This window comes from Thunnus albacares, chromosome 13 (genome assembly GCF_914725855.1).
Source record: "Thunnus albacares chromosome 13, fThuAlb1.1, whole genome shotgun sequence".
Classification (NCBI taxonomy): domain Eukaryota; kingdom Metazoa; phylum Chordata; class Actinopteri; order Scombriformes; family Scombridae; genus Thunnus; species Thunnus albacares.
The window spans coordinates 16,566,017-16,580,754 of NC_058118.1; the positions used below are offsets into that span (position 1 = coordinate 16,566,017).

General features: G+C 39.0%; 1 protein-coding gene across 1 annotated transcript in view; it reads right to left on the reverse strand.

The window, feature by feature from the left end:
- Positions 1 to 656: 656 nt before the first annotated feature.
- The window catches only part of caln2 (calneuron 2), a 29,933-nt gene continuing 15,851 nt past the window's right edge, over positions 657 to 14,738 (reverse strand). Inside the window, exons 5-6 of the mRNA XM_044369596.1 lie at positions 7,632 to 7,785; positions 657 to 3,985 (exon numbers count right to left, since the gene is read on the reverse strand). Coding sequence (XP_044225531.1) covers positions 3,858 to 3,985; positions 7,632 to 7,785 — 282 coding nt within the window. The 3' untranslated portion in view covers positions 657 to 3,857. The remainder of the gene's footprint in view (positions 3,986 to 7,631; positions 7,786 to 14,738) is intronic.

Genomic DNA, 14,738 nt, shown 5'->3' on the forward strand with positions numbered 1-14,738 from the left:
CTTACGTGTGCCCTTTTACTTGATCATTCAGTTAAGCAGGTTGTAAAGTCCAACCTTGCACCTTTGCCATTACTTATTGCATCAAGGGAAAGAGTTTTATGCAGATTTCAATGGCGGGAGGTTAACTTTTGTGTGCACATCTGTCACAAGGTTTCTCCACTCAATGCATTTATGTTTGCAGTGCTCCATGACCTGTGTGTATTGTGCGAGGATAATATCAGAGCAGTGAGTTTTCTGGTTTTGAAGAGTCTGCTCTTCTGACTCACAGCTCCTTTCTGTGTGCTCTGGCACCTGCATGGGGAAATGTAGTGAAGGGCGCTCTGTGGAACCACTGCATGTTGTCATTCTATATTTAAAGTTGGTATTTAAAATGACACTGAAACGATGATAACAAGTAAAGCAACAAGCCTACTTTATATTACTATTAGTAACAGTCAGTGACTCACCAGCTTAGTATGAGTCAAAAGTTATATGTAATTTAGGTCCATTATTAAAGAACGTTTCACCGTTCTTCCAAGTAATAATTTCATACTCTATTCATACCGGTGACATTTGGACGTTTTTTTTGTACTCCAAAGTATCCCAAGGCACAAACATCTTTCACAAGTAAACACAGATGCCTTATGTTTCTATCAAAACAAGGTTTTATTGCATAAACATATATGGATATATTTTTTTTTTAGATTAAACAGATTAAATTTGCTATTTGCATTTTTAAATATCCATTCAGTTGGTAACTATTGCTGTTTTCTTTCTCCTTTTCTAAGCAGCATGCCAAGGTTGTATTACATATCTGTGTTTAGTTTTTATCTCTATACAATCTACAAGGTAAAAACATGTTTTGGTAAAAACAAATCTCAAAAGCAACTTTCAAAAACATGAAATTCATGAACTGATTCTGTCTTGCCAGAGATGTACAGTATAACCATGTAAACTTCAAAAGTGTCGATAAAAGGTCTTTCAAACGAGTTTCCCCTTACACAGCCATGCAAGGATGTCTGAGTGGCACAATTATTAGATAGTTGTTAAGATAAAATGGTCTATGCTGGTTTCAAAAGGACCAAGATGCTAATAGACAAAGGTGGAAACATGGTCCATTAGTCAAATGTGAATGTGCTGAGAAAATCAAAGACATAAACTGACTTACAAGGAGAAGTGTAGCTTACATTATACAGCAGTTTATACAGGACAATGAGGCAGTGAGAACGTACCATAAAAACCTAATGTGACTAGAACACACGATATATTGTATTCAGTGTCAATTTTAACCGTCCACAGTGAGGCCTACAGACTCTACCTTAGATGAGATGAAACAGAGATGATGATGATGATGTGACCTTGTATTTGCATATTTATGAAAATGCCCTCTCCTGCACTCTGATTTGATTAATAGCTGGTAGAAACTAGAAAAAATGGCTATTACAGTATAAATTGGAAATTCAAATATGTGACAGTAGTACATACATACCTACATGTAAACCAAGGCTGTGCCACCACAAAGAAAGATTAAATGGATTTCCCTGCCTTTCAAAGACATGAAAATCTAAACAACAACATGCATACTGATTTACAGTATAATACATTTTTGCTGTAATTCTTGATCTTACAAAGCTATTTTTTATCTGAAAAGAAAGCCCTCTCCCCTCTTGCCTTCTTCATATTTTGTCTAACCTGGACATCATATAAACCTACACGGTTGGTTTGATTGAAATATCATGTATTCATCCACCCTGGCGAGAGACTTGAGAACAAATGATTGCTCCAAAGTATTAATGGGAACAAATCAGTCTCTGATCCTATAATGTCCAAGGGGAGCACCGTGCACTTTAGGAATTCACTGTTGCCATTATGGCATGTAGTGTTGCAATCAGTAGTAATGAACAGACACAAGTCTATCACCAAGATAGCATCTACTGTACATAGGGCTGGGTGATTTGATTGAAATATATTAGTAAATAAAAATATTTCTATGATATTGATTAGTAAAATAATCAGACTGTTGACTGCGATGTAATGTGTTCCACTGTTATGCATTACATCAGAAAAAGCTCATTAAATGTGTCAAAAACTTAATCTCAGATAATCTTAGCTTGAATGAAATTTTGCTTGGAATCGCTCACTTGGATAACAGTGTTTTGTAAAATAACAAGAAATTAATATATCATTATGATAATTACATTAGATAAACAATGACATTTCATTATCGCCCAGCCCTACATCCACATAAAAAAAACATTTTAATCTTCAAATTTAATCTCTGTCATCACTGGGATGTTCAACCTTGAGCGGCTCCATTATAAAAGAAGAGGAGGGTGATTGTAAACCTCCTACAAGGTCGTTCTCAAACTTTTTTCATTCCAGTGAGCTTTATAAAATTGTAGTGCTAACAGGTTTGAATCATAAAACATAGCTATGACCCCAGAAACAACCCCGAGTACTGCAGCAGTTACTTTCAGTTTTCACAACCAATCCTGAGCTGTACTGTACACTGGTGCAGGCGGCAAAACCAATTAGGGTTGTGGGGAAAAAAAATGTTCTTGGTCTCCGCCTTTAAAATGTCCACCAATACAGACCAAACTGCCCTTGTGACATTGACACAACACACAGCAAAGATTAAATTCAGCGGTGTTGCTCTTCACTTCTGAACACCTTGTAAACATGGTTGTTCACACACTTAGCTGCAGTTCTCATTTAAACCACTAGAATGCAACCTTTTCTAAGAGAACAGCTGTACCAACAGTGTGTCACAGCTCTACTCTAGATCCCTGATTTATCTCACTAGTTTCTAACCTTTATACATTCTGCTGTTGAGAGGAATTATACATCACACAAGCTACAGTAAGTAGTGCTATATATACAGTGAAATCAATGGGAAACTGGAGTTAGAGTAGTGTTTGGTATGGCAGTGTATGTACTGGCATGCTTTTGTGTGGTCTATATTTAACCACAGTTGGGCAGTATTACAATGAGATGCTTAAGTGAAACATTTTCTCCCAAAGCATAGCTAAAAAATATCAGCCCGGTCCTAACTTAACCAAAACCATAGCTGTCTCTTGTTTTTGACCATCATATATTTTACTCCTCACACACAGCCTGAGCTTATGTGGACAATACTGTCTAATACACGCCCACATAAATGCTAAGTAACCAATCAATCAATCAGTACGAAGACTAAAGAGTAGACTAAGCGGGACAGTGGTGATTCTCAAGTGCTTACTGAGTTGTGTTCCTTGTAGATACATGTAAAGACTTCATGTGCCCCAAGATTTGCAGACTGAGTCGAGGGTGTGACGTTTCACAAAAAGTGTGATGCTCATTCATGACTGTATGAAATGTGAGGGATTTACAATGCTTTTAAATGCTGTGCACGACATTCACTCAGTTCACATTCAGAGCGACTTCTCTGGGGTAAATATGCAGTTGTCCATAATAACCAGTGTTTGCTTTTGAAATCAGGAATGGCTCAAAGCACCTGATAAATGTTAGAAACATTTTCGGTAATTAGAAAATCAAGTTTAAAGGGCATTCTTAGTCTTGAGAACGGCAAAATAAAACCGTCTATTTATTCTCACAATTTATATAAAAACATAATTATTTTCCAGTTCAGGTTCTTCTCTATAATCAGTAAGTCCAGATACTTTACATGGTGACATCTTCAATGCAAAACAAACACATCTCTCTTCATTTCACTCATATCGTCTGCTTCTATAAGGATAAGTTCAAATTAAATGAAAAAACAAAACACAACTGATTGTTCAGAGAAGTGCTTGGGTTGTGGCTGGTCCAGCTTTGGCTGCAAAGACAAGATGTGAGGTCATGGCTGTTCTGTCCACTTCCCATGCTCACAGTGCAATTGGTTACTCCATGCCGTTCCGCAGCATCTGATTGGCCGCGATAAGCATGACACTGATGATGAAAGCCATAGCGAAGGCGCAGATCAGGCTTTTCCTGACGCATGTCTGTCGATTCTTCTTTTTAGGATGGACTGAGAGATGTGGAAGGGAAGAGAAGAGAAAGGAAAAGAAAGAAAATTGTATGGTTAGGTAATTAATTTATTAACACCAGTGTAACAATAAAATACACATGAATGAATAAATACAATATAACTTTAAAGGAATAGTTTATTTTGGGAAACACGCTTTCTTACTGAGAGAGGGAGACAGCTTGACTTAGCATAAAGACTGGAAACAGGGGAACAGCTTTGTCCAAAGGTTAAAAAATCTGCCAAGCAGCACCTCTAAAGGTCACCAATTAACATGTTATACAGCCAGGGGATACTACAGGAAGTCACTGCACCTGGCCAAGAAATAGTTCAGCCACCCCAACCCCCCCCTAAAATCATAAATTGACATTTTTGCATATATCATTATGTACAAGCAAGATTTAACACCTTTAGAAGTGCTGAGTGACAGATTTTTACAGAGCCTGGGTGTTTTCCCCCTGCTTCCAGGTGTTATGCTAAGCTAAGCTAACTGGCTGCTGTCTCTAGCTGCAAATTAATGTACAGACAGAGTGGTATCGATCTTCTCATCTAACTCCTGGCAAGACAGCAAATATGTGTATTTCCCAAAATGTCAAACTATTCCTTTAAGTGATTAAATGAAAGCATTAGGTCCAAAAAATGTTATATAATCGATACATTCCTGTCAGTACATCCAATTACTGAACAATACGATCATGCACCAGCATTTCAGTCAAGTATACAGCATAAAAAACATCAGTGGATGGCTGGAGAAAGACCAAGGAGGCCATTTAAGTTTACATTTGATGCCAAAGAACATACTTTAACTGAGACAGGTGTTATGATCTTGACCACTTGTTACCACGTATCTGAGGCGTCATACTCAGATCATGATGACACCTGAGCCGCTTATATTCGCTGAGTGATATGCGATCAAATGTTCAGAAAATGCTATTAAGTTGACCCTTGAGTTGTTTTGTCACACATACAAGAGTGAATTTTTCATCCTCATATCAAAAAAAATTAAGTAAAACTATTTAAAACAACTAACAAACTACACTGTTTGTTAAAGACATTCTCTTCTCTTATGTCTTCATAAAAATATTCAGACTGGTGTACAGTGATTAAGAAATTTGACCTCTTTCTCTTTTCACTCAAACAGAGATGGAAACTGGATTAAATAGTAGCCGACATATCTAGTCGCTACCTATTGTGGCATCTCCAATGTGAAAAAAATGATTAGATAAAAAGGCACAAACTGAGGCAACTACTACAAAGAAATAAGAAGAGTAAGGTGGAACTTTTTGTGCTGTTATCTGACCCTATCTGTTTGGACTGAGAGCCTTTTTTTCCCCCAAAGACATAATCTCTGAAGATCGAAAGAGGAAAGGAGGCTTTGCAGCAAGAACAATAACCAAAAGCTTCCTTTCTGTCAGTTCTCTTGTCTCAGTTTGTTACAATCACATATTGTACCGCATCAATAAATCAAGTCAGAGCTCTGAGTCATGGATCTAACAGGGTACTGTGAAGGGCGCTGACTTCCCACCGGACAGGAGAGAAGATGGGAAGAAACCAAGCATGAAAGAAAGAAGTTGACGAGGTTAAATGTGGGGAGACATACAGCTTATCTTTACGTGAGAGGCTCTATACCTCTTCATCTCCTCTCTATCCTCCTCCTGCCTACTTCTCCTCTTTCTATGTCTTTATACTGTTCTTTTCCCTCTCCCTAACTCCACCCTTCCCTCAACACAAGAAACTTTGTGAGAATGCCCACCCAGCAGTTGCCTGATCCCTTCTTTAGCCTCTTATCACCTCCTTCACTGTCCCTTCTCTGCTAAGTTTCTTCATTTCCTCCCAGCTGTCTCTTTTTAGGTCTCCCTGAAACTGCAGGCCAGAACTCAATGGATTCATTAAGACTTTCCTAGTTTGCTAGCGCATTTGATCTGTCTTTACCTTTGTCCTATCCTGACTCGGTGGATGTTTCACAGCGGAAAGGCAATTTCTGGATGTGCACCGAAACTAACAGGGGGTCAGAGCTGAGCTTTTGTTTCTCTCTTCTGCTTAAAGCAACTTGGTCTTGTGTCTCAAGAAAATACCCTCAGTGTTTTACTTGGGCACTAGAGCTTTATGGTCTAAGAAACTAATGCGTGACCTCGACATTAGCAGATTTTAATATTTAAATATTACATCTGTTTTCTTGAATATGCCTCAGCTTTCTTGGCCTTTCCATTGAGACCTTTGAGATGAAAACTCTGTGGTGTGTATTCATGTTAAAATAGCAGCAAATTAAAAATGTAGGATTTTACCTTGAATTTTGCCAAGAAAGTCATTTACAAGTCCTTGTACTTTATGTTCATGGGAGTAAGGGTAACTGGTTTTTAACACGCTCTACACACTGCACTTGTCTTTTTCACTTTAGACTTCAGAATGAGTTTTCGGTGACACCTTGACTTGTGACATCAATTGGGATTTTATAATACACACCATTGTTCCATTCATGTCAAATGGATTTGCAACTTTGTCTTTTTCTCTATAATTTAGCTTTAAAGGAACAGACATTTTGGGAAGTACACTTATTCGCTCTTTTACTGAGAATTAGATGAGAAAATCAATACCAGCTTCATATCGATCCATTAAGTAGCTTAGCAGTTAACAGTTAGCCTGCCTCTGTCCAAAGTTCAAAAATTCACTGTAAAAGCTCACTAATTAACAAGTTGCATCTTGTTTGTTTAATTTGTGCACAATTACATAATAATTTGTTGTCTTGTCGTTGTTACTGTGACGTTGCCAGCAACCAGCGGCCACTGGTCACTAACAAATAGTTCCAGCATGTAACTCCCCATAAAACTGTAACTTTCCATTTGTGTATGGAGTAATAAAAACAAATTACAACATGTTGATTAGTGAGCTTTAGAGGTATTGTAGGCGTGTGTAGCTGTTTCGTCTTAGCCTGCTAACAGATTTAACTGCCATGTTGTTTCACTTCATTCATTCAACCTGACATTATGTTCATTTTAGCTAGTTTCTTGTTGAGAGGGTGTAGGGTATCTATTTATGTTTTCCACCCATACAGTCTATGAGCCATACTAATCAATAGTGAAGTGATTTTCAGTTGATACAGAAGTTGCAATAGTAGTTGCTTGGGGCAGTAAACAAACTAATCCTAAATATGTCAATTTAACTTACAACAACAATCTTGCCCACGCTTGCTCCAATTTCTTTGTCTCTATTTATCATGGATGTTGCTATAACTTTCTAGCTATGTAGGAAGATGACGTCCCTATTCTTAATCCTGTCAACTAAGCATTGCTTGGTCAGTTGTTTCTCCAGCTAGCAGAAACAGCCGTCAATGAGCACAACACTAGACCTATTCGAATTACTGAACAAATTAGAGATGTAGGCAGTAATTCAGAAGTCTGGAAACAGGCTAGTCTAGGCTAGTCTCCCCCTGCTCCCAGTCATTATGCTAAGCTAAGCTAATTGCTCCCTGACTCTCAACTCTCTGTAGAAAGCAAATAAGTGTATGTGTATTCCCAGATGACTCCTTTCCAGTTTGATTGAGGATACGCTTAGTTACTTGGATTAATGTTTTGATTATGTTTACTTAACTCAAATTAGTACCTAAAACATATGAAATACAGTACAGTTTCCATGAGAAAAGCTTCCTCACCTCCCTCATACTCAGGGCAATTCCCTGAGGTTTCATTGAGGCTCTCCTCCTCAGTGATGATGATGTTCTCTATGTCCTTCATTGTCAGGTGATCCCGGAAGGCGTGGAACAGCACCTGCTTCAGCTCATCCAGAGACAGCTGCTGCATGTCAAACTGCAGGGACACAAGGTGATCAATGCAGCGACACAGTCATCCACAAACTGGCATTATGAGGGCAGATAAATACAGAAGATAAGACTGAGGTGTGAAATGTACAAGCTGCAAGAAATGATGACATGTGTGATTTGTATGTTACTGCCTCAATGTGTGATGTACAGGTACAGTATGTAAGTAGGGAAGGTGTCAGTTGTAATGTAATGGCAACGTGTTTGCGTATGCATCACTGAGGCTATTTTGTGCCCGAATCAGTATGCAACCTGTGCGTGTATGCTGATATAGGTGGATATATGTATGCGTACACATGGCGCTTAATGGACCCATCAATTAAAATGGAAACGCTGGTGCATTTACTCTCTTGTAGGTGATTGTATTCTTAGTTGTGTGTGCATGCTTGTGTTTAAAATAACTTGGGAGGCCCTGAGCAATCACTGACTTGATTCTTAGCCTTTGTCCTTTTCCCTTTCTTCCCCTCCAAAACATCACGTCCTTTCAGCCCTTCCAAAACAGACCCCTGACCTCCTCCAATCCATAGATGCACATGCACACACCATCCTCAAACCCACGAGCATGTGTCTAGATTATTTACCTCACTGACAGCCTCAAATACAATCAGTCGCTTGGTTTAGCACAACAGATGGACATACTGAGGCAGACGAGGCAAAGAGGAAGAAAACAGGGGGTTGATAGAGAGAGGAAGAGAGAGATACTGTAAGATGAAAGTATGGCGAGGTCAGAGAAAATTGAAGACGAAGGAAGTAGAGGGGGGACAGATGGAGAAAACAGAACTGGCAGATAATGCTGGTAGGGACATAAAAGAGTTGTGATAGTGAGGAGGAGATGCTCATTTCAGCGAGAAAACGATAATTTTACTCATGCTCTAAGCTAAAAGCAACAGATCTTGTGTAACAAAGGAAATCTAGCTAATAAAGCTAATCTAGCTAATTTCAAATTGTATTACTAGGACTTTTTTGGTACTGAACGAAATGTTGTTGTGGCACTGACAATCAAAACACATTATTATTTATGTTATTGAAACTTGACATCAAACACCAGGTCAGATTTGTAGTTTATTTATTCTTTAAATGAATAGTCACCTTGAGGTGCCAAACAACCAGCAAAGTCATTGCACCCACCCAAGAAATAGTTCTACCACACAACTCATTAGACAACCACAAGCTGTAATTTTTACATTCAACAACAAACAAACAAGATATAACATGTAAATTAGTGAGCTTTAGATGTGCTGGTAGGCACACTTTTATTATCTTTGGACAAAGCCAGGCTAGCTGTTTCCACCTGCTTCCAGTCTTTATGCCAAGCTAAGCTAACTGTCTTCTGGCTGTAAATTCATATTTAACGGATAGATATGAGAGTGGTATTGATCTTCTCATCTAATGTTTGGCAAGAAAGCGAATAAACATATTTTCCAAAGTGTCAAACTATTCCTCAACCAGATTTAGGTTTGTGTTTATATAACACAAACACTTGTTTTAAATGAAAAAAGGGTTTTGTAGAAAAACCTTTCTCGGAGTAAGGTATTGAGAAAAGTATTGTTGAAGGAGCTGTTCTAGCCTGAGTATCACAAACATTTCAAACGATACCCATCCCTATTGATTGCTGTTCTCTGTAATGTCATATTTCAACACTGCAACACAGCAATCACTGGGACGTAACCAAGATATTCCAATTCATACAATACACAAACACATACATGCAAACACATATTTTATGTTTGCATAAAACCAGGATTATTGAATCAGTTCTTTATTAATTTATTGCATGTCTGCCTCTGTGTGCATTGACGTGTAGCCAAAAAAACTCAGCAAATGTGTATTGATTCCAATCTAACCGTTCATGCCGCCTTTCCAGGTGATTTACACTGTAATTATGGAAACATGCATAACAAACACAGGTGCAGGTACAACACAAACATACACAAGATTAATAGCAAACCTGGGATATTGCAATAAATAAAGTAAGAATTCACGATTCACGTTCCGGAAATTGCTCAGTCTCTGTCTCGTTTTTCTATCTCTGTTTCACACACACACACACACACACACACACACACAAGCAGATACTCTATTTGAAATAGCAAACAAGCACTGGAGGAGATAAAGATAGAGAAGCAGTTATACACAAAGAAAACCAACAAAAAAGAGCATCATAAGTTATAAGCACCTTAGACAGAGTAAAGAAAAAAAAATATCTAGATGTAAACAAAAGTGCTTCTTCACCACCAAAATTTAAGAATTGGAACCTCTCACTCCCAATGTGATAGATGTTTAAGACACAAGACATCAACTTAATCCCAGTTATCAATATTTTCTGATGCTGTTTAAGGTTGTTTGCATCAGTAATGTTTGCAGACACAGCAGCAAAACAGGCCTATATTTAAAATTCTTAAATTATCTATGTGATTATACTTCAAATTAATGTGGTGAAATGAAATTACAGATTGGATCTTCACACGCTCTGACTCATGCATGCCTTGTTTGGCACTTCAGGGCAGAGAAACAGGGAGTGGCAGCAGCGGGCAAAGGGACTGAGCTGCCTGATTTCTGCTCCCCTTCTTGCCAAAACTGTCTCTGCCTTGAGTAGATGCAGGAAAATGGAGGTAAAACTTCTTGGACTGCAGCCGCAGGACGGACAACTTGACAGCTCAGGGCAGGAGCATGGAGAATGTACAATGTTCTTGTCTGTCTGTCTGAGGGGGGAAAAGCCACAGTGGAGCTGCAACCTGTTACCAACCAACAGTGATTTCTCCCCTTGCCCAGTCTCTGAAGGACACACACACACACACACACACACACACACACACATGCTCACACACACACGGAGTGATGAACAGGAGATGTGAAAACTCAAGAGTTTGCCTGTCAGTGCATTTTGTCTTTCACTGAATGAACTACAGTATGTGACGTGTGTTTGTGTGGGTGCATGTGAGTGTGCGTGTGACAGGAAAACAGCCGGGGATCGTGAGCAGTGACCGGTGACATACTGGAGGAGCCAGGACGCATCAGTCAGAGGAACAGGTGCTTACACACCATCCTTCCAGTCTAATCCTGCTTGCCCTCGAACAGCACAAGCTTGTTTCGTCAGTCGTCCACCTGCTTTGTCCTCTGACCCTTCTCTAAAAAGTCACCCAGAGTAACATCCTGCAGGCATTTCTTTCTTTTGTTCAGTACTCCTTTTCTCCTGTTTTTCAGTGTTATCAGGGTTAGACGCCTTTAAGTTCAAGATTTATTCTTTAAGTGCTTTAACCAAAAGGAAAATGTATACAAAAAGACGCACACATGTGTCCTCTATGTATACAAATGCACACACATAGAGGACACATATTGTAATAGCATAAAACTGCAGGTATGGTGAGTTATTTTTCATAAAGAAAGCAGAGACTACAGTGAACCACAAATGAATAATAGATAAATTAGATGCGCAAAAAAGAATCAGTTACAACTGTACATGATGGAATAAAAATATGTTTTTATATGACTCTTTAAAATAACATCATATTCAATAAATCTGACACAAACTATTCCACAGTCGAGGCGCTGAAACTGAACAGGCTCTGTCCCAGTCACTTTTAAAATAATTACTCACAGTGCTGCACTTTGGATGAAACCATCCACCAAATGGCAGTTATTATGTAACAGAGACTCAACACGTTTAAAAAAAAAAATTACTCTACATTTGGCATCACTGGTCATCAGTATGTGCGTTGCAGACTGTCTCAACAGATGTAGATGGCAGCGCTAAGCCTGACACTGACTATCTCATTCTGCTTCCTTCACCCTTCTTTTCAGTTACTGTTTTCATTGACAAAAATACTGACAGGTGGTCGAGACTACAAGTTAATAGAAGAAAACTTTCATAAAAACTTGTAACTTGACATAACTTTGACTTAACACTTGTAATGTAATTACCGGCACAAATTTGTGCAGAACTGATGTTCAATTAGATACAGTAGATTACAACGCAATCAAGAGACCCATTTGACTTTATTACTTTATGCAAATTAATTGAAACCAACGGCTGCCTGGAGAAACTGTCTTCACTTAAAAAAAAAAAAAAAGATCTGGCATGCAACCTCTTGCAATTGTGGGAGTAATAACTGCTTCAAGGGTGGGTGACAAGGGTGGACCTAGAGTGTTGGTGTTACTGAATATTACTGCAAAAAGTCAAGGTTGATATTGGGCGTACAAAGACAGAAACCAGGACGTCCCATTTTCTACTGACAGTCAACTTTAAACTATCACAACAATCTTCCCCTAACATGTTTTTATATTACTAAAATTAACCCTATAACCAACTAAACACTACGGCAGGTTTTCAAAATGGCCAGTTGTTAGTTTGAAGGGAACATAATGTGCTTTTTGTGATTTTCATTTATTTTTATACTGTTATGATGTCAGATGTCTATGTTCAACATGGTCAAAGGTCCAAAACCTGAGGTGAACATATGTAAAAATGCTTCCTGAAAGTCAAAAGCCAGGACTTCAACCTGCTCTGAACGCTTTGCAGAGTTCCCTTTGCTTCCCCCTTGTGATGAGATTGTTCACACATGCCCACAAATGGCTGTCCCTACTGTAGCGCTTGTTGCTAAGGTTGTTGCTAAGGTTGTTCCACTGGTTGTTCTTGTTGTCCACTCACATATTCACATCAATTAGGGCTTGAACATATACGGAAGTATTTGAATTTATATTTTGTTTAAAAAATGGGAAAAATAAGCAAATTCTGGAGCTGGCGGAAGCTAACCAATCAGAACAAAGTGAGCTAATTGGGAGACATTGGGAGACATAAAGAGACAGGAGCTAAAACAGCCTGTTTCAGACAGAGGCTGAACTGAGGGGCTGCATAAAGGACCAGTGTAAGATAAATAAGGAGGTTTTGAACTGCAAATCATGCAAAGATATTCCAGTATAGCCCCAGAATAAGCATATACACCCGGAAATGTGTATGTTATGCCCTCTTAAAATATGCATGTTTTGTAGTAAATGGGCTTCAACATGGTTTGTTAATTGGTGGACAATGGGGTGGAAGCAGCTCAAGTGGTAGAGCAGGTTGGACATTAATCATATGGTTGGTTCAATCCCTCATTCCAACATGTGGAATCGTCCTTAAGCGAGACACTGAACCTCAAAATTGCTCCTGACTTGTAGGAATCACTTAAATCAAAAAGCATCTGTCAAGTTAATGTAATGTAAGGCTGGCTACTGACAACACTGGCTGGTTTAATTCGAACAATGTTTTTTCAGCTATTCTAACACGCTAGAAGATTCTGCAGACTTTTATCCTGCACTCACTCTGCACAAACATACAGTATTTCTTATAGGCTTTAAACACTAATGATATTGGCTAAAAAAAATGTTGTTTTTAACACAGCTGAAAATGACTATCTTTAGGCGCTGTAGCTTAATTTGCAGTGGAAGACTGGTTGCTTCCTTTTTCAAATCTAATTTACTGACTGTCAGCAGAAATGTGATAACTTGAGTCAGGAGTTTTTCAAAGCAGATATCTGAATCTCCCAGAGGTTTTACTCGGGCCATGCTTCAGTGAAAAATAAACAGAAAAACACCAATGTTTCTCATATATTTCAATGGTACACCGAGTCAAACAAGCAAGATACAATAACAAGGATGCACGCAATTTATTCAACACATACACAAATGCACACACGTGGGGTGTAATGTAATTACACACAAAACATACCAACTCCAGTCTCCCCAATGAAGTCAATCATACATACACATCGCACATCACAGTGCGAGGATATTATCTGAACATACTGAACTGAGTCATTATAGCCCACCTTCTCTTCCATCTCTCTCTTTTCCATACAATGGCTCTCCCTTTCTGCCCGTCTCCCTCTGAGGTCTGTGAAATATAAACAGACACACACACACACGCAACAACACACACAAAACGCTGCTCTCACGGTCCTCAGAGACACACTTCCTCCCACCATTTCATCCTCCTCATCTCTCTTCCTATATTCTTTTGCTCTCTGCTTTCATTGCTCCACTCCCTCTCTCCTCTTGCATCTCTTATTTTCCTGTCCCCTTCTTCCTGTTTTCTTTTGGTCTGTCTCTCCTTTTGTGGGAGGTGAACATTTTAAATCACCCCAGAGACGCACACTGTCTGCGACCTTCATGAATCAGTGTCGCTTATACCTCTTCTTTCATTTTCTCCCACTCTCCTCCTTTGTGATTTTCCTTTATATTCCTGTATCTTTATGTGGGGCATCCTTCCCGCGCCACCCCAACCCTCCCCTTCCCCACATATTGTCCAGCTCGCCTCTCTATTCTCTCATCTCTTTCAGCCTCCCTTCCTGGCACACTGTAGTCTGTCTTCCTCTCCTTTATAGATGCAATGGGTCTCATTTATAAAAGGTGTCATATTTCACTTGATTTAGAAAGGAATGGTCCTGCGGGGGTTTTTTTGTTTTAATTTCTATTGTTTTATGACGTGTGAATGGCATAAATAGTTGGGTTTTTTTAATGTTATTTTCTGAAGTGATTGCACAATGTTATCTATGATGAAGCATGTCTATGTAAATGTGGCCCAGTATGTGTTTGTAACCTGAAACACGCACACCTCCTCATTTCAGTGAGTCACCCTCTAAATGCTTCTCCTCTCGTTTAACTCAAGGAAAGCAGAGAACAGTTTCCTGAGAGCTGCCCCCCCCCCCCCCCACACACACACACACTTACACACACACACTCAAAACTGTGCACTTTTCATTATTGTTGCCTGTCTTACCTAAGAGGCAAAAACACTCTGACAGCAGCAAATTTTTTTTATCTGGAATGCAACAATTTTCAAAAACAAAGTGAGCACGTTCAAAAACATGTAGATGAGCTGGAGCTTTAATCACCATTGAGCCCAGTGTGGACGCTTGAAAGCACACAAGCTCAGATATCTTTCCACATACAGAGGCGCATCCC